The following is a 20,932-nucleotide window of genomic DNA, read 5'->3' as shown; positions in this document are numbered from 1 at the left end:
ACAGGGAAGCTAGAGATGGCTATTCAAACAGAAAGAGAGTAGAAATAATGGTCAGGGAATTTAGGTTTGAATGTTTCCAAATCATGAATGTCAGGAATTGTGCACCAAAGTGTATCAGCTCTCCAGGAGCAAGGAGCTTCCATTCACATCTCGGCATCACTCCTGTGGCATGTGAGGCGGGGGAGAGGAGGAGAGAATGAAAATGTGTCTGCTAGGGAGATGGGGTCCTCTGTGAGACTAACGGAAGCATAGAGAAGAGCTGGGGCACTGGCCAAAACCAGCCCAGTACACGGACAATTCCCACGACTGCCAGGAGCACAACTGTGAATAAGTTGGAAGTTTTGCTCTTTGTAGTAAGGAAGGCAGGCACTTGATGAAATGTCAGGTGTCTCAAAAAGAGGGGTTTGCTACACAACACCCAAAAGGAGAGAGAGAACAAAATGGAATACCCTGCCATAGAGGCGGGGTGGGGTGTGGGCGGGGATGGGATTAGAGGGTGGGAGGGATACTGGGTTCATTGGTGGTGGGGAATGGACACTGGTGGAGGGATGGGTTCTTGAACATTGTATGAGAGAAACACAAGCTCGAAAATGGGTAAATTTGTAACTCACAGTGACTCACTAATTAAAAAATAAAATAAAATAAAAAAAGAAGGGTTTGGGGTAAGAGCCTGCTACAGGATCTGGCTTGTGCCGTGAGGTGGTGAGAGGGAAGGTATAGAAGCCGGGCTTTGCTCAGGACCCAGTGCTCTCTGGAAGCTGCTGTTATTCTGCTGGAGCATCTGTATGAGCTGGCGATAACTGTCTCAGCAACGGTCTGGGTGGCTGAAACACCAGAAACATTCTCACAGTTTTGAAAGCATTTAGGACCAAATCAAGGTAAGACTAGACCAGATGTCTGCGGAGGCATCTCTTGCACACAGCCATCTTTGTGCATTTTCACTTTCCTCCCCTTGGTCATTGCTATTGTTATTGCTGTGTCGCCCAGCTGGGGTGTGGAGATTACATGCTTCTTGGTAGAGATAGCAGTTCGTTATCACCAAGGCGTGTGTGTGTGTGTGGGGGGGGGGGCGGGTAAAGGGGGCAGTTGGGCCACATCCAGCATGCTCTGGGCTCAGGGATTAAATCAGGGTCAGCTGCATGCGAGGAAAGAACCTGCCTCCTGAACTACCTCTCTCGCCCAAATTTCCTTTTTTTTTTTTCTGGGTCACATCGGTGATGCACAGGGGTTACTCCTGGCGGTGCTTGGGGGACCATATGGGATCTTGGGAGTTGAACCTGGGTTGGTCACGTGCAAGGCAAATGCCCTACCCGCTGTGCTATCGCTCCAGCCCCAAATTTTTCTTATAAGGTCAATTGCCAGATGAGTTTTGAACCCACTCTGACATGGGCTAAAGACTTCAACACATGAAATATGGAAGCGAGGGGGCATAAGAAGTCATTAAAGTATCTTTATTATTATTGCTTTTTTGGGCACACCTGGCAGTGCTCAGGGTTCACTCCTGGTGGGGCGCAGGGGACCGAACCCCAGCCAGTCACATGCAAGTCAAGCACCTGACCTGCTGCACTATCTCCCCGGCTCTCCCCAGCCTATCCCGTAAGAGTATTTTTTTTTTTCTTTTTGGGTCACACTCAGCAATGCTCAGGGGTTACTCCTGGCTTTGTACTCAGGAGTTACTCCTGGTGGTGCTTGGGATACCATACAGGATGCCGGGGATCAAACCCGGGTCGGCCGCATGCAAAGAAAACGCCCTACCAGCTGTGCTATCGCTCCGGCCCCACCATAAGAGTATCTTAAGGCATCTTGGTGGGGGATTGAATGGAGGCTAAAGCTGGGATTGGTAAAGAACAATGTCACTTGTCACTCATCAACCAGGAAAGAGAGGTCTAATCCCTTTGTCATTGTTGGGCCACACCAAGTGGTGCTCAGGGGCTGCTTCCAGCCCTGTGCTTGGGGGTGGGGTTGTTTCCAGAATGCCTGGGGACCATGCAGTACTGGGGAAGAAACCAAGCCTCCTGCAGGTAGAGCCTATGTGTTCCTGTGCACTGAGCCAGCAGTCTCTGGCCCCAAGTCCTTTAGGGGTTTGGGCAATGTTCACATTCTACCTATGTTATGATAGGAAATAGATCTTGGTTTGGGGCTGGAGTGATAGCACAGTGGGAGGGTGTTTGTTTCACACACAATCTACTGGGGTTCAATCCTCTGCATCCCATATGGTTCCCTGAAGACCTCCAGGAGAAATTCCTGAGTGCAGAGCCAGGAGCACTGCTGGATGTGACTCAAAAAGACAGAGAGAGAGAGAAAGAGAGAGAGAGAGAGACACACACACATACACACAGAGAGAGAGAGAGAGAGAGAGAGATCTTAATTTTTGTCTTCATTACAGTCGCAAAAAGATCCTGCCAAATGATGCTGACCTTGGTGAAGTTTTGAAAAGGAAAACATTGTTCCTGGCTGTGCATGTTTCAACTCATAGCAATACTGAAGTCTCACTGATAGACAGCTCCTGGCTATCAAGGGCCAAGGGCATTCTTTTCCTTTCCCACAGTCAAGGTTAAAAATAAAAAAAAAGAAAGGTGCATTTGCTCTGCAAAGGCAGTGGAGATTAAGCCTCACTTTTTCCTACTTAGAAATTCTGGGGCTAAGTCTTGGTGGTCAAGGGAGTGTGGCAGACCCCAGTCTGCTTCCAGGATTGCATGAAGTGTGGAGGCCTGGAAATGCAGAAAATAGATGCTTCTACGATGCAGAACCAGTGTCCAGTTGCTGACACTAGCACACAGCCTAAAAGAACAGGGTCACGCTGGAGCCCCTTGGGATTCCCTGCCAACTCCCCATCCACCTCTTACACTAGTGATCTGTTGCTGTGTGACGAAGTGCCATAAAGTGTCAGGGGTCAAAACAGCTCACCCCAGTTCTCTCTCCATCCTCCGTCTGTGCTGCCATAACGATGTGCATGAGTGCCTTGGCCAATGTTCTTGAAAGCATCAACAAAGCCAAAGAGAGAGGCAAATGCCTGACTTTCATCGGGATGTCTTCCAAAGTTGTCGTCCCAGTTTCTTCTTCTTTGTGTGTGTGTGTGTGTGTGTGTGTGTGTGTGTGTGTGTGTGTGTGGCTACAGTCAGCAGTGCTCATGGCTTAGTTCTGGTTCTGAGTCCAGGGATCACACCTGGTGGTGCTTGGGAAACTATATGCAGTGTCAGGGATCAAAGCAGGGCTGGCTATGTGCAAGGCAAAGCCCTCAGCCCGCTATACTATCTCTCTGGCCCCAAGATGAAATCTGTCTTAATAGTAAGGCTAAGAGAGGGAGGCTCACCGAGTGTTTAGGATCAAAATTATCCAAGTAGTAGACTTTTAATTCTCAGAATCTATGTATACTTTTTTTTTTTTGCTTTTTTTTGGTCATACCTGGAGATGCTCAGGGGTTACTCCTGGCTCTGCATTCAGGAATTACTCCTGGCGGTGCTTGGGGGCCATATAGAATGCGGGGGATTGAACCCGGGTCGGCTGCATGCAAGGCAAAAGTCCTACACGCTGTAGTATCTCTCTGGCTCCCTGACTATATTTTGGGCTAGAAAACAAATCCCAATAAACTTGAAATGACGACTTTTATATAGTTATGTGACTTCAGTGAAATTAGATGAAGAATTGGAGCAATAGTACAGTGGGTAGGGTGCTTGCCTTGCACAGGTCAACTTGGTTTTGATCCTTGGCTTCCCATATGATCCTCCAAGTGCTGCCAGGAGTGATCCCTGAGCACAGAGCCAGGGGTAAACCCTGAGCAGTACTGGGTGTGGCCACCCCCCCCAAATCAATAACAATGATTTTAGGAAAAATACATATTTTAGGAATTAAGCCACATATTTCTAAAGAATTCAATGTGAAAGAAAAATATCACCAGGCAAATTAGAAAGTGTTCCCAAATGAATGATACTGACAATAAAATGTCAAAACCTGTGCAATGCATCTAAAACAGTGATTACAGGGGGTCTTTATAACTTTGAAGTGCTTTAAACTCGAAAAAGATTTAAAGCCAAAGATCTAAGTAAGTTTCTACCTTGAGAAGCTAGAAAAAGAAACGATGAAAATCCAGTTGGTTGGCTGGAGCCATAGTACAGAACACTCGCCTTGCATGTGGCTGATCTGGGTTCCACCCCCAGCATCTCCTATGGTTCCCCCAGCAGTTAGGAGTGATCCCTGAGTGTAGAGCCAGGAGTAAATCCTGAACATCGCTGGGTGTAGCCCCCCCAATTGACAAAATAAAACAAAAACCCAAACAAAAACAAAAAAAGAAAATCCAGTTGATGGAGAAGGAAATAAAGATGTATAATCTTAAGTGATGACCAATAAGAGAAAACGAACAAATTCAACCATGCTTTGTAATACCCTATTCCCTGCTCTCCTCCTTCCACTACATTTGATGGTCTGAGAATTTATGTGCAGAGGGTGGAAACGCATGTGAATGAAGTAAGTTTATTCGAGTTCTCAAAGCTTTCAGCTTACAACCGCAGTAGAACGTTTTTGCCGGTAGGTGGCGGTGTTTGGATCGTGAAAATCACAAGGCAGTAGGGGACCAAGGATTTTTCAGCTGGGATGAAATAGGGCATCATTTGAAGACCCCAGAGAAAGTCTAATCCAGAAAGCTAATCCTCACTCAAATTTAGAAAACCCAGCCACCTTAAAAACAAAAACTAAAACACTCTCCCAAACCCAGGAAACCGAACAAAGCAAAATGTAAACCCAATGGCCCGTGGCATTAAAGCTGAGAAAAGTAGCCTTTTAAAAAGCCACGGTTTCTTCACTGGCATTTCAAAATAACTTTTCCTCTCGTATGCAAATCTATTCCCCGTTCTCATCTTTCAGTCTAAAAGCTCCGCAACGTTCTTCACAGTGCAAACGGACAGAGCTCTAAAACGGCCACCTCCTGCAATAAATGCTCCGTTAAACGTCACTCTGGACTGTAAAGGGAGGTGATAAAGTGCACTCCCGCCTCGGGTGGGAGCCGGGAGGAACCGGCACAGCAGGCTGTTTTGCAACATTTTCTCCCTGAGGTGGGTCAGTGCTACGAAAAGCTCCGTGGGGAATCGGGCACCGAAAGGGAGCGAGCAGAGTTTGCAGGTCTAACACCTGCGTCGGACGAGATGCATTCCAGGAATGTCCTCGTTGCATCTCTGCCGTGACCCTGGAGATCGGGGCTAACATCCTCCAGATCATTTCCCCGATCCCTTTAAGCGGGCATGTAACAGGGCGCCGGATCTGGGGGTTCCAGACTTGAAGTTTACGCACACACCGGCTGCTCCTCCCTTCCAAAATTCTGCATACGATTTCCTTTGTTTCAGTGAACTTTCCTGGAAAAAACAAGCCCCCTGCCCCAACCCAACCTCCCCCGACAAGCCAGAACCCCCACGCCAGCCTTCCGTTTGCTTCTCCGGCCTCCGTGCGGGAAAGACCCTCACCCCCGGCGGCAGGGGCGCGGACTGCGGGGCGGGAGGCAGCCGGCTGCGGCGGACTGGACGCAGAGGACGCCGGCCGCCAACTCCGCGTGGCCTCCCGCGGGGCGGCGGGGCCGGGGGGGTTCGCGGCCCGGCCCCACGTGGCCGCCGCGGCCCGGCGCGCCCCGGCCCCGCCCGCAGGCGGCAGCGCGAACTGCAGACGGAGCCGAGCGGCCCCGCACCCGGCGGCCCAGGGCGGGCGCCCGCCGCCTCCCCCCGGCGCCGCCGCCAGGAGGATGCGTCCCTGGAGCTGGTTCCTGCTGCCGACCCTGTGCCTCCTGCGCGCGGCTTCCGCCCACTGCGAGCTCAAGCCCCAAGTAAGGCAGGCGGCGGGGGCGCGCGCTCGGACCCGAGCCCGGGCCGGGTCCCGAACCACTCCCCCTCCCATCCCGCGACCGCTCGGGCGTACAGAGCGCCCCCAAGTTCCCCTCTGGGTTGCTGGAGGTCCGGGTCCCCCGCGAACCCAAGGGGCTTCGGGCGGGCCCCCCACGGTGTCGCGGCCAGTTTGGCGGGCATGGGCCGCACGGATCCGCGCGCACCGAGCACGGCCGCGGCGTGGGTGCCTTTGCTCGCGCAGCTTCGCGCCCCTCTGCCGTCCCCGGGGGTTCCCTGCACGGCGCAGCCCTCGAGACAGTAGAAGCGCCGCGCAGCTGCTCCGCTGGACCCGATCGGATGCGGGGGAGCTGGAGGGAGCTGGGAAGCAGGCGCACGCAGACCTTTTGTGCTGCAGGAGCGCCTTCGAGGGGGGACCGCGTCTGACAGCCCAGTTCACACGCCCCGGGTTGCCTTGGGTGGGGTGGATGCGGAGACCCCGACACGTGCGGCACCGTGGCCGGCGCGCTGCACCCGGCGCTGGGAGCGCAGAGAGCCCGGCGGCTGGCGCGCAGCTGGCTCCGAGGCTGCACGTTCCGGGCGCACGTGCCGCCGGGTCGAATTTCCTGACGCTCTGAAACGTCTGTGATTCTCCGGCGGCGGTGGAGGTTCTGAAACGTGCGCGTTTTTAATCGGTGGGCTCCAGCCCAGTGGGTCCTTGGTGCCGGGAAGGGGGGCTTGTGAGATGCGGTTGGCCCATCTTTGCCGGCACCTGCTGACTCCCCGGCCGCGCCCACCTGTGGCTGCTGCTCGTTTCACTCACCTGCCGAACCACAGCAAGGAGGGGGCGGACCTTCCCGAGTTGAGTCTTTCCCCGCGCACGGGACGGGGCTGGAAGCCCTCCCAGTTCCGCGAGGCACGGGGCTGCAGAGCCCCACAGGCTCCCTCGTGCAGTAGGAGAGGGAAGTCACTGCAGGGAGAGTTTAAGTTTCAAACTGTGTGAGTTGGGTGAGCGCTGTGTGCTTGTTATACCGCAGGTGAAGTTCACCTTTGCTTATGAAAGCCGCATGTCTTTTGCTTTTGCAGTGTTTATTATCACCAACTTGTAATTCTATTAAGAGGAGAGAATCTTGACAAGGGTTCTGTTAATCTCATCTCCTGGAATTTGTTTCCATGGGTCTTCATTCGTTCCCCCAAGCATTTTGGTCTCAGGACCCTCCTTTTATTTTTATTTATTTAAAAAAAATCTATTGAATCACCATGAGGTAGTTACAAGCTTTCATGTTGGGGTTACAATCTCACAATGATCAAACACCCATCTCTCCACCACTGCACATTCCCCACCACCAATATCCCTGGTATACCCCTCCTTTCCCACCCTCCCCCTGCCTCCATGGCAGACAGTATTCCCCATACTCTCTCTCTGTTTTTGGGCATTATGGCTTGCAACACAGACTCTGAGAGGTCATCATGTTTGGTCCATTATCTACTTTCATCATGCATCTCCCATCCCGACTGATTCCTCCAGGCATCGTTTTCTTAGTGATCCCTTCCCTATTCCATTTGCCTTCTCCCCACTGCTCATGAAGCAGGCTTCCAGCTATGGGGTAATCCCCCTGTCCCCCTGGCCCTTGTATCTACTGTCCTTGGGTGTCAGCCTCAGGACCCTTTTACCTGCTAAGAAAGAACTGAGGCTTTCAAGAGACTTTTTAAATATGAAGATTAGTGGAAGTGCTAGTAAAGCACAGGAATGGACATGTGCCACTTAACAGTCAGGATGATGATGTTTATCACAAGTTCATAGTCTTTGAACAACTTTATTTGTGTACTGGTAGAGAAAGAGAATGAATGAGAAGAATCTTAGTATTATGAAAATTTTTTTAGGGGAGCTACATCAATAGTGCTTAAGTTGGCTGTGTGCATGGCAAACACCTTAACCTCTTTTACTATCTGGGCTCCTTTGGAAGTATATGTATACGTGCACACACACAAACACACACACACATATATATGTATGTACATATATATATATATATATATGCACTCATTCCACTGAGTGCACTTCCAGCCCTGTCCCATGTGCCAGGGTGCATATATATAAATATATAAAAACATATATATGTTTATACTCTGTCCTGGAGTTTCATGGACCACACAGCCATCAAAATAGTAAAAGTCCCTCTGCAGCTGCTTGACTGAAACCACCTAGACTCAATGCCTCGGTTAGGTGGACATGGGGGAGCTGAAGCAAGCTGGAAAACAGGGAAAAAAATATACATATGCACACATTTTTTTGCCACACCCAGGGGTGCTCAGGGTTTACTCCTGCGTCCACACTCAGGAATCACTCCTGCTGGCTCTGGGGACCATATGGGATGCTGGGGATTGAATCCAGGTCAGCTGTGTGCAAGGCAAGCACCTAACCCACTGCATTATCTCTCCAGCCCCCTGAAGATAATTTTGGGAGTGTCTGGGGGGACACCCTCGAGGCTCCAGGTCCTGCTGAGAGTGGCTGTTTTCTTTCTTTCTTTTTTTTAAAAAAAATTTATTCTTTTATTGAATCACCATGTGGAAAGTTACAAAGCTTTCAGGCTTAAGTCTCAGTTATACAATGCTCGAACACCCGTCCCTTCACCAGTGCACATATTCCACCACCAAGAATCACAGTATACCTCCCCCCCACCCCCCAGACCCCACCCCGCATGTGTAACTGGTAAATTTCACTTTACTTTCACTTTACTTTGATTACATTCAATATTTCAACAAAAAACTCACTATTATTGATTTGGAGTTTCTCCCCCCTAAAGTCGACCTGCTGAAAAGGAAGCATTTGATAATTTGTTTCCCATTGCTGAGAGAGTGGCTATTTTCTGTTATTGTGGGCCAGGTTGTCTCCCCTGCCAAAGTCAGGGAGTGGCAAGATGTATGATTGACCCGTGTGCTGTGCCCGGCTCTGGGGGTGGGTCTCTCTGGGGGGGGGCTGGGTTGTTCAAACTCCAGAGTGAAGCCTCCAGCACAGGCCCTCACAACAGCTGCCCCAAGTGCCCGGGAACTTAAGCGCTGGTTTGGTTTTCAGTTCTGTTAATTATTAGAGAGACCTGCGCTGAAGCCCACGCCTGAGCACTTAGAGGCGGAGCCTCTCTCCTATCAATACGCAAACAGCCCTTGAGCTGCCGGGCCTGACTCTGGCCTGTGATTTTATACCTCTTGTTTCTTTCCCCAGATGAAATAGCCCCACGCATTCCCTCACACTCACCTGATTTTGAGTCCAGTGCTTCTCAATTCCACCCTTGATTATCTTACATTAAGCCCCTCCCCCCTTCCAATATATTTTCTCAGTAGCACTTAAACACCATCTGATGGGAAAAAAAAAGTTCGTTTCTTGTCCCCTAGTCCCACCCACCCTTACCCTGTGTAATCTTTATAAGGATAAGGCTTTCTGTGCCGCACCCTCCCCAGTGCACAGCTATAGCAGATGCTCAATAAATACTTTTTGAACGAAAAGGGCAAACTAAGTCAACTTACCGAAGTAGCATTCTTTTTTGTTTGTTTGCTTGTTTTGGGGGCAAACCTGGCTGTGCTCAGGGCTTACTCCTGGCTCTGAGCTTAGGGATCATTCCCACCCCACATAAGATGCTGGCTCAGCCATGTGCAAGGCAAGCACCCTACCCACCGTACTAAACTCAGTTCCATTCTTTTTTTTTTTTTTTTGCTTTTTGGGTCACACCTGGTGATGCTCAGAGGTTATTCCTGGTTCTGCACTCAGGAATTACCCCGGCAGTGCTCAGGGGACCATATGGGATGCTGGGAATCAAACCCGGGTTGGCCGCGTGCAAGGCAAACGCCCTACCCGCTGTGCTATCTCGTCAGCCCCCAAAACTCAGTTCCATTCTTGATTATCTTACAGTATTACATTAAGCCTCTCCCCACCATTCCTGATATATTTTTTCAGTAGCACTTAAGCACCATCTTTTTAAAAAAATTAATTTATTTTTTAATTAGTGAATCACCATGAGGGTACAGTTACAGATTTATACATTTTCGTGCTCATGTTTCCCTCATACAATCTTTGAGAACCCATCCCTTCATCAGTGCCCATTTCCCACCACCAATAAACCCAGCATCCCTCCCAACCCCCAATCCCATCTCCCCTCACCCCACCCTGCCTCTGTGGCAGGGTATTCCCTTTTGTTCTCTCTCTCCAATTGGGTGTTGTGGTTTGCAATAGGGGTGTTAGGTGGCCATTGTGTTCAATCTCTAGTCTACTTTCAGCACACATCACCCTTTCCCTGAATGGCCTCCAACCACATTTTACTTGGTGTTCCCTTCTCTATCTGAGCTGCCTTTTCCCCAGAATGTGAGGCCAGTTTCCAAGCCATGGAGTCAACCTCCTGGTACTTATTTCTACTATTCTTGGGTGTTAGTCTCCTGCTCTGTTATTCTATATTCCACAGATGAGTGCAATCTTTCTATGTCTGTCTCTCTCTTTCTGACTCATTTCACTTAGCATGATACTTTACATGTTGATCCGTTTATATGCAAAGTTCACGACTTCATTTTTTTCTAATAGCTGCATAGTATTCCATTGTATAGATGTACCAAAGTTTCTTCAACCTGTCATCTGTTCTAGGGCACTCGGGTTTTTTCCAGATTCTGGTTATTGTAAACAGTGCTGTGATGAACATATAAGAGCAGATGTCATTTTGACTATACTTTTTTGTTAAGCACCATCTTATGGGGAAAAAAAGTGACCTGTCAAGGAGCACTTTGGGAGGGGTACATTTATCACAGCTCCAGGGTAGGCACCTGGAGCCTGCAAGGGAGAAACTGGCGGAAGGGGGGAGGGCAGCAGCTTAGAGGTTTTAGCCCCCATTGCTTAAGTCGTTATTGTTCCTCTCTGTTTTATTGTTTGATTACACAGGTGTTAACGTCTGTGGGAATCACTTGACTGTACGGCAGTTATAAGTGTGTTTCACTGTCTGTGACTCTCTTTATCTGTGCGTTTCACTGTCTGTGATTGTCTTTATTCCAGTGTTTCACTGTGACTGTGTCTTTTTCTTTTCAGGCTGCCTGCAGCAAGATCTATTTGGTTATTAGTTTTGGGGTCACATCTGGTGGTGCTCAGGGCTTACTCCTAGCTCTGTGCTTAAGGATCAGTCCTTTTTGGGTTTGGGGGATGGTGTGTGGTGGTAGGGGTCAAACCAGGGTTGGCTGTGTGCAGGAAGCATCCTACCCACTGTGCTATCTTTCTGACCCCTCATCACAAGGTTGAGATGACTTACTAGTAGCGCCGCCTCCCCCCCCTTTTCTTTAGTTATGGTGATGTTAACATGACTTCCTCTCATAGCACATGCTGCTTGCACGTGCAGTGAAATGAGGTAGTTTATAGTGAAATGAGGGGAGCAGGTTTGTGCGATGTTTTCTTTTTCCTGTTCTTTTCAATTGAGGGTGTCAGTGTGGGGGGCGCAGTTACACCCTTATGATCAGTGTGCAAGTGGCAGGGCACCGGCGAGGCTCGCGCTCCCCAGGAGCCTGAACTACTCGCATGTTCCCTCTTCTTGGCTGGCTGGTGGGGAGTCTCAGTGGTGGGGGGCAGGTTTGCTGGGGGAGAGTGGGAAGCAGGGTGTTCTATTCCTTCAAAACAGCACTTCATTAATTACAAACGCTCTACAGGTTGAGGGCCACTTCTTTCAAAATACTGCTAATGGCTCTCTGGACACAGCCTCCCACTCATGGCATTTTGCAAAGAGAGATGGGGAAAATATGGACCACTTGAGGATTTCAAACTGTGAGTGTGAATTGGTTGGCAGGTTGCTGGGGCTCAGGACCGGGAATGTGGCTGAACAGAGTCTTTCTAGATTTAGGTAGTCCTTCTGCGTGTGCTGTTGCACTGTTTGTTTTGTTTCTTCTGTTTTTCACTTTTTTGGGAAGCAAAATAGTGTTTTTTTTTTCTTTTTCATTTTAGGTCACACTCAGCGATGCTCAGGAGTTACATCTGGCTCTGCACTCAGGAATTACTCCTGGCAGTGCTTGGGGGACCATATGGGGTGCTGGGGATCAAACTTGGGTCAGCCGCATGCAAGGCAAATGCCCTACCCTTTGTGCTATCGCTCCAGCCCCTAAACATGTTGTTTTTTTTATGTGACTTATTTATTTGTGTCTTTTCCTGTTTCTCTCATCCCATGATCTTCATGGGTTCTGGGGAAACTTTCAACTTCCACTATCACACCAAAGCAGTTCTTACCCGAAAAAGCTGAAGATCTGAAAACTGACTTCTGAATGGAGTCATATTCTGGTCACTTTTTATTTTCTTCTCCTAGGATCACTTGCTTTGATTGACTTTCAAATCCCCCACCCCCTGCCCATTCTGTAGGGCTGGCAATCAAAGCGACGGCCTTGTAGATGCAGAGCAAATGCTTGACTACTTGAACCATCTTCCCAGCCCCATGTTGCCTACTCTTCTGATTTCCCCAACAATCTATCTGAATAATACTCATGGTTTTCCAGGTTGCTCATTTTCTCTTTGATTTTGCAAGAGTTTTCTGGGTCTTATTCTCCTGTTTACACTCAGTCCCTTGGAGTTCTCATCCACCGCAGGGTTCAATACTTCCTAGAGGTGTCGGTGCTCTAGCCCAGGCTTCTCCAGCATCCTGGACTCAAGCCTCCACCACCAACTTGACCTTCCCATCATGGCCATAAGCCAACTTTTGACCTTTCCCTTTAATCCTCTTCCACCCTCGGTCTTTATCTCTGTAAATGACAAATTTGTCCTGTTAAGCAGTCCATCAGAATCCGTGTTGAATTCAACAGGAATTCATCAGAAGTCAGTGCTCCACTTGGTTGAGTTCTCATACTCATAGCAAGCGTTCTTTGTGGTGTACTTAAGCTCCCTGTCTGTCTGTGTTTTTGTGCTTTTGTAAGTGGCCTCACTGTTTAAGAGATGGCCTTTTCTATAGAGCTGAAGTGTGATCCAGTATCCTTAAGTGTCAGAGGCTGTGATATGCCTTATAGAGAAAAGTTATTTGATAAGCTCATTCAGGCATGAGTTAAAGTGTTGTTGGTTGTGAATTCAACATGAATGGATCGCCAAAATGTTCTAAGTAAGGGACTTTTCAATAGAAATGTACATGAAGCAAGAGTATGCATTTTTTTTTTTTTTGGCGGGGAGGAAACGGTTTATTCCCGGCAGGCAGGGGGCTCAGTCGGTGATGATGTGATGAGTTCGTCCACGCCCCAGTCCTCGTAGCTCCCGTCCGGCAGGTACCAGCGGATGATGATGGGGATCTTGCGGGCCTTGAGCTCCTTCATGGCGATGAGCAGGGGGTCGGTCTCTCCCTCCAGCTCCACCATCACAGGGGCGCACATCGCGATCTGCTGGGCACGCTCGTACTTGGTCATGTAGGGCGTGGTGATGCGCTTCTGGTTGGCCTGAGGGCGCTCGCCCGAGGGGAGGATCTCCACGTTCTCCTGGCCCTCCTCCTCAGCGTTCTCCAAGTCATCGAGCTCCTCATCCTCTTCCACATCATCGAAATTGTCACCATCAAAGTTGTCCTCGTTGTTGGACATGATGCCGCGTCCGGGCCGCCTCGACCGCCGGCTGCCCGCTGAGCCCGGAGAACCGCGCACCCAGAGCCCACGCGCCTTTGCTTCCGCCCCACCTTTTTTTTTAAATTTTATTGAATTACTGTGAGATAGTTACAAGCTTTCATGTTTGGGTTACAGTCACACAATGATCAAACACACATCCCTCCACCGGTGCACATTTCCCACCACCGATATCCCCAGTATAACCTCCCCTTTCCCACCCTCCCGCTGCCTCCATGACAGACAATTTTCCCCAGAGTCTGCATTGTTTGTTGGCAAATACAACCCCCCATGGTTACCGGAAGGAATCTAGCACCGTATTTCCCCTAGAAACAATGATTCAGTATTTGGTAAGTCCTTGGTCATGGTAACCCTGTTACTGTAACTATGACAAATAATGAGACCTTGATTATGTTTTTGTTTTTGTGTCACAGCTGGCTGTGCTCAGAGACTACACCTGGCTTTGTGCTCAGGGATTATTCCCAGTGGTGGTCAGAGGACTATATGGGATCTAGGGAATTGAACTCAGGTCAGTGGGATGAAAAGTGAACACCTTATCCACTGTACAATCTCTCCAGCCTGAGAACTGATTGTGAACTGGACTGTCACAATCCAGGGAAGTGTGTTATTTAAAAGGCGACTGAACTCAAGTCTTTTGTAAAGGAAATGTGTTCCAAGGCTTCTTTCCTGTAAATCTGGACATTCACATTTCTGGGTCACTTTGTGCGTGATTTACTCCACTTGAATTCAGCGAAGCTTGTCTGGTGCAATCCTCTGGACAGTGTCTCTCTTGGGGCATCACTCAACAATACGCAGCCTGATGGATTTTGGGTCTGGTGGTCTGAGGTCATGCCTGAAGCTACAGTGCTGTGGTGGGGGGGGTGACTAGAGCCACACTTGGCAGTGTGGGGTGGGGTGCATTCTCCAGGCACAGCACATTAGTCTCTTAGTTGATGGACACTTTATAAATGCCTGCTGTTGAGATGAGAGACTCTCAGGGTCAAAGGGGAAACTGGCATCCAGTGGATGGGCAGGACCCCAGCCCTGTGGGGGAGAGTCCAGGGAGCAGCAGCCCATTCTTGGCAGTGGAACTGGAAGGATTTTATAAGGAAGAAATGCACAGGAGCATCCACAACCTAAACGGATTGGAATGAACTGTGAAATCAGAGGCATGTGAAGACTGTGGTGTCAGCTGCACCCGCAGATTGGAACCACCAGGGAATCTTCAAAAATATCACCTCTGAAAGATGAAATCAGGCAGTTCAATGCAACCTGGCCGGAACCTGGATGGGTTGATGTTAAGTGAAGTGAGTGAGAAGAAGAAGACAAATACCAGATGTCCTCATTCATCATCAGCCTAGAAAAACTAAACAAGGGAATAGACAGTAGTGAATGATGACAAATTCTTAGCCTTTGATTGCAAAACTGATTTCCAAGCATTGGAGGCAGGGAGAAGGAAGAGGCAGATTAGAAGTGACATAGGGACAAAGTGGAGTACCTGGGACACCTAGGTGCTGGGGGTGAAGGTGCAGTCGACTGTGGACATCAACTCATAACCTTATTGTTAAAAAAAATTCACCCCTGGTTCTACCTCCAGAGCTCTAGAGGTAATTCTGATTCCAATGTGCAGTCCGGATTATGAGCCTCTGCCTTTGGGAGTATTGGATTTGGATTTCTAAGAAGCAGAGACCATCAGGTCTGCCTGGGAGGTGACAAATGGGCTCTTCACCTGCCCCTCAGATGTGCCCTTGGAGTCCCTTGGGCATCTCCTGTTCACTGTTGTACAGTTCATCGTTGGAGCAGACCCAGACCCTACTCAAGCCTGGCACTTCCGATTAGTCTGTCATCTTCATTGTTGGGTCAGGTGGGAGTGGTGCTCAGGGGTGACAGCCGTGGGTGCTGGGGATTGAACCCAGGGCCTCACGACTTGAACTACATTCCTGATGTGGATTTTCAAAAATCTGTAATCATTGGAAATGGGGGAAAGTTAAATATGGGCTGAACTGAGTATTGCTGTTCCTGGTGTGTGAATGGACCTGGACCCTAAATCCTGTTTTGTTCATTGTTCTCCCAACAGTGTGACTTTGCTTTTGGATTCTCTTCTTCCTCTCAGGCTCCACACCCTCCTAGCATACCTGACACCGTCTCTTTTCCTTTCAGCAAAGTGAGTTGAATTCCTTCCTGTGGACCATAAAGAGAGACCCGCCCTCTTACTTCTTTGGCACCATTCACGTGCCGTACACCCGGGTATGGGACTTCATCCCCGACAACTCCAAGGAGGCATTTCAACAGAGCAGCATTGTGTACTTTGAGCTGGACCTCACAGACCCCTACACCATCTCGGCCCTCACCAGCTGTCAGATGCTGCCACAGGGCAAGAACCTACAGGATGTGCTGCCCAGGGACATCTACTGTCGCCTCAAGCGGCACCTTGAGTACGTCAAGCTCATGATGCCCTCCTGGATGACCCCAGACCAACGTGGGAAGGGCCTCTATGCTGACTATCTCTTTAATGCCATCGCGGGAAACTGGGAGCGAAAGAGGCCCGTGTGGGTGATGCTCATGGTCAACTCCCTGACGGAAGTGGACATTAAGTCTCGTGGGGTGCCTGTGTTAGACCTGTACCTTGCGCAGGAGGCCGAGAGACTGAGGAAGCAGACGGGGGCAGTGGAGAAGGTGGAAGAGCAGTGCCACCCTTTGAATGGGCTGAACTTCTCACAGGTAAGGCCCTCCTCTCTCTTTGGGCTCAGTGGTACACGGTTGTGTTGGTGAAGCTACTGGATTACAGTGTAAGGGAGAAAGCAGGAGCACAGTTTATCTAAACCTTGTCTTGGCTCAAGGATGTTCAGAAACAAGTCTCTTAGCTACGCTGACTTTTTTTTTTTGTTTGTTTTTGTTTTTTGGGTCACACCTGGCAATGCATAGGGGTTACTCCTGGCTCTGCACTCAGGAATTACCCCTGGTGGTGCTCAGGGAACCATATGAGATGCTGGGAATCGAACCCGGGTTGGTCGTGTGCAAGGCAAATGCCCTACCCGCTGTGCTATTGCTCTAGCCTCGACACAACTTCTTCTTTTTTTTTTTAAATTTTTTATTGAGTCACCATGTGGAAAGTTACAAAGTTTTCAGGTTTAAATCTCAGTTATACAATGCTCGAATACCCATCCCTTCACCAGTGCTCATATTCCACCACCAAGAATCCCAGTATGGCTCCACCCCGCCCCCCCACACCCCTAACCCCCCACGCCCCTAGCCCCCCCACCCTTAGCCCCCCCCCCGCCCCCCGCCTGTGTAACTAATAAATTTCACTTTACTTTCACTTTGATTGCATACAATATTTCAACAAAACTCACTATTATTGTTTGGAGAGTCTCTCCCCTAAAGTCAGACCTGCTGAAAAGGAAGCATTAGATAATTTGTTTTCCATTGCCGAGGATGAAGAGGTATGAGGTCGAGTGACCACACTTAGCGGCCTCTCAGTTTTGGGTTTCTGTAATTTAGTATTTTAGTAACTAAGTCCAGAGAGATATCTGCCAGAAGTTGCATCGTTGCCAACTTGTACATCTTAGTTACATTATATTCCACATATGAGTGCAATCTTTCTATGTCTGTCTCTTTCTTTCTGACTCATTTCACTCAACATGATACTTTCCATGTTGATCCATTTATATGCAAATTTCATGACTTCATGTTTTCTGACAGCTACATAGTATTCCATTGTCGACACAACTTCTTCATTTATCTCAGTTGGGTTTCTGGCTTGTCACTACATCCTGACTGTTGTACTAAGCACTGGAATGAGCATATATATTTTGAATAAATTTTTTTTTGTGTTTTTGGATGCTAAGAAGTGAAATTGTGGGGCTGGAGCGATAGCACAGCGGGTAGGGCGTTTGCCTTGCACGCGGCCGACCCGGGTTCGAATCCCAGCATCCCATGTGGTCCTCTGAGTACCGCCAATAGTAATTCCTGAGTGAAGAGCCAGGAGTAACTCCTGTGCATCGCCAGGTGTAACCCAAAAAGCAAAAAAAAAAAAAAAAAAAAAAAAAAGAAGTGAAATTGGTGGGTGATGTGGAAGTTCTATTCTTAAGTTTTTGAGGAATATTCATAATGTTGCTTTCCATAGAACTGGATATGTTCCTAGCAACAGGAAAGAACATTCCCTTATTCTTCTCCACCCTCAACCCACATCTCCACCAAATTGATTGTTTTCAGACTTTTTTTGACATACACTGCTGTTCTTACTGGTGTGCGATAATATCTAATTGTTCACTTTGGTTTGTAATTTTCTGATAAGAAGTGGTAAAGAACACCTTTTCATTTGCTTGTCAGCCATCCATGTGGTATATTGACTCTTTTTTTTTTTATAAATTGAATCACTGTGAGCTAGACCACTACAAAATTTTTCATGATTGTGTTTCAGTCATGTAGTTTTCTAATACCCTATATTGGCTCTTAGACAAGATAAGGGTGTATTAATCATCTACATTTGTCTGGGAGAGTTTTCTTGAATTAATTTTGAAATACAAAGAGGTAATGTTCTTTTTTCAATTACTTCATTCAACGTAATCTTGTTTTTTGTTTTTGGACCACACTCAGTAATGCTCAGGGATTACTTCTGGCAGTGCTCAGGGTACCATATGAGATGCCAGGGATCAAACCTACATTAGCCTCATGCAAGGCAAATAACTTATCTGCTGTACTATTCTCTGGCCCCTAATGTAATCTTTTTGGAAGAGGAGGGTACATTAATTTAGAGGCTCATTGTTTTTCACCTTGCAGTTTTGATTTGTGAACATTTAATTTTTATTTTTCTGTTTTTTAATCAAGTTAATTTTAATTTTGGTTTATAAGACTATATATATACTTAAGGTAATATATTAAGGACACTTTAGAGTACTGTAGTTACATATTCAACTGCCCTGTTAATTTCATAACAATCTTAGGTTTCATAGAGATATTATTTGCAAACTAAATTTCTGTTAAGAAATTCACCTTTCCTGTGGTATTTTAACATGCATTAGATACTTCTGGGGTCAATGATAATCTCGCAGTATGAGATATGTTGTCACTATATTGTTATCATGTTATAAAATATTATATGAAATAGGTTATAGGCTGGGCTTATCAAGTTAGAAACTAAATTTATGAGGAAAACATTTATGATTTTTGCTTGGGAGGCTTTTAAAAAATTTAATTTTTAATTTTTTTCCACCTTTTTTTTAAAAAGTTTTTTCCACCTTATTTAAACACTGCTTTACAAAGTTGTTCATGATGCATTTGTTCAAGGCATTCAATATTCCAACACCAATCCCTCTGCCACTGTGGTCTTCCCTCCCCTGAAGCAGTCCCACAATAATTTATTTCATATTGCTTATTACCACTAAATGGCTAATGGAATTATTAAAAAATACTTCAGTAAAAAAAGGTGAAAATTGTTACATCTCATCATGGGGATATTAAGTCCTATCTGAGGGTTTACTAAGCTGTTGTTGCTAGTTGAGCCTTCTGTGCCAGTATTTTTGTTCATAGATCTTTGTTGCTTTCCTGTTACTTTCCCATTTATTCTGACATGTGCTTTCTGGGATGTTAATATTGTCGAGTTTGGAGTTGTTGCTCAGCCACAAATATAGCCTCATGCCCCAGAAAATCCAGCGGGCAGTGAGCTAACATGGTGGCCATGGTGGAATGTGGGGGTGGCTTCCGGGACTTCAGAGTATGAGGGGACTGGGGAGGTTGCCTAACCCCACACCGAGAAGGCCTGGAGTATTCAACCCCAAAAAATACCTAAAAGTTTCAGCAGTTTGGCATCTCCATGGAGATCAGATTTAAGGTGGCAGAGTCCTGCTATAGGCATGGGGTGTGAGTATGGCTGCCAGGACTTGGCAGGCAGGAACTTGGCCTGACCTCCTCCCAAGGTCACCCTCGAGTTCTCAGTCAGGGCCAGGCGTATCTGAGAAATTTTTTTAAAATTTTATTTTATTGAATCACCATGTGGAAAATTACAATGCTTTCAGGCTTAAGTCTTAGTCATAAAATGCTGAAACAACCATCCCTTCACCAGTGCCCATAAACCACCACCGAAGACAAAAAAAAAAAAAACCCCACAGTACACCTCCCATCCCGCCCACCCCCGCACCTCCCCACCTTGTAACTGATAAGTTTCACTTTACTTTCTATTTACTTTGGTTACATTCAATATTTCAACACAAACCTCACCAATATTATTAGGAGCACCCCACTAGAGTCAGACCTGTTGTGAAGAGAAATGAGGTCGCGAGGCCGCTACTGCACTACTGCGGCCGCGCGGTTTTGTATTTCTGTACTTTAACAACTAAGTCCAGGGAGATTTCTTCGAGATCATTGCAAGCTGGTAAACCCCATCTGTGGTCGTCATAATATGGCGGTCCCCACGCCCTTCATCCCCGGGAAGGGACAGGCGAGAGAGAGAAATACCTTTCCCCTCCTAGGCGGGCATGGGGTCTCGGCTTAGTTCTCTGGCTGGAGACAATCTGTAAGGAGCAGTCCATGTTGAAGTTGGTTCAGCTGGGTCTGGATTCACGCTCGTGCAGCTGTGGAGGAGCCGCACGCGTGTGCGGCCCCCGGGGTCACATCTCGGCAGCGGTGGCTATCTGAGAAATTTTTGGTCAAGTTGATTCCTTGGAGATTTAACAGTGAGTGTCTGAAGCAGGGCTGGTAGATGAGCTTATGTGGCTGCCAGGACTTCTGAAAGTAAGCAGGGAAGGCGTGGGGGGAAGGTCTCCCTCGCTCTCTCTGAGACTGCCTGGAGTTTTCAGCCAAAGTACTCCTGGTGTTCCTGAAATTTTCAGCAGTTTGGCAAAAGTAGGGTTTTTTTTTTTTTTTTTTTTTTTTTTTTTTGCTTTTTGGGTCACACCTGGCTATGCACAGGGGTCACTCCTGGCTCTGTACTCAGGAACCATCCCTGGTGGTGCTCAGGGGACCATATGGGATACTGGGAATCGAACCTGGGTCTGCTGCATGCAAGGCAAATGCCTTAGCCGCTGTGCTATCGCTCCAGCCCCAAAAGTGTTTTTATTTTTTTTTAAAGGTGAACTTCCCCATGGTTTATTTGCAGAAAGACAGTAAAATATTTCCAACCGTGATGTACAACTCAGTGACACTTAACATGACGTCTACCTTTATGAACAGCACCCACATCAGAATGCTGAACATTTCTATCTCCTGAGAACGTTAAGGTGTATTGCAGCATAACTATACACAAAAGTGCCTGTGGTGAATTTTCACAGGCACAGCCACACGCCCAGTCTCCCAAACAGCACCAGCTCCAGCTCCCTAAGGTCCCCCACAAACTGTCCTGTGAATCTTTGGGCATCAGTCAGTTGGACGTTTTAGAACTTCACGTAAATGGTATGCGTATTAAGTGCTCTGCTTCTTTTGCTCAGCGTTGTTTGGGCTCTAGCCCGGTTGCCTTGTCTGACACTGCTCATTGTGTTTCCTGCTGCTGGACTTGTAGAGTTCCATGTTTTTGCTTTGATGGTCAAAATGGAGTGTCCGGTCTCAGTCCA

General features: G+C 47.8%; 2 protein-coding genes across 5 annotated transcripts in view; one reads left to right on the top strand and one right to left on the bottom strand.

Annotated features, from left to right (window-relative positions):
• Positions 1 to 5,668: 5,668 nt before the first annotated feature.
• TRABD2A (TraB domain containing 2A) overlaps positions 5,669 to 20,932 on the top strand; it is a 49,512-nt gene continuing 34,248 nt past the window's right edge. For all 4 annotated transcript variants that reach the window (XM_055122272.1, XM_055122271.1, XM_004612017.2 and 1 more), the window contains exons 1-2: positions 5,669 to 5,806; positions 15,546 to 16,106. In XM_055122272.1, the coding sequence (XP_054978247.1) occupies positions 5,726 to 5,806; positions 15,546 to 16,106 (642 nt within the window). In that variant the 5' untranslated portion in view covers positions 5,669 to 5,725. The remainder of the gene's footprint in view (positions 5,807 to 15,545; positions 16,107 to 20,932) is intronic.
• On the bottom strand, positions 12,978 to 13,367 carry LOC105943128 (DNA-directed RNA polymerases I, II, and III subunit RPABC2-like). Its single transcript, XM_055119900.1, has one exon. It carries the CDS (start codon positions 13,365 to 13,367, stop codon positions 12,978 to 12,980), a length of 390 nt encoding a protein of 129 aa, XP_054975875.1.

This window comes from Sorex araneus, chromosome X (assembly GCF_027595985.1).
Source record: "Sorex araneus isolate mSorAra2 chromosome X, mSorAra2.pri, whole genome shotgun sequence".
NCBI lineage: Eukaryota > Metazoa > Chordata > Mammalia > Eulipotyphla > Soricidae > Sorex > Sorex araneus.
Note: the sequence above shows the minus strand (reverse complement) of the source record. Positions and strands in the feature narration are given on the sequence as shown.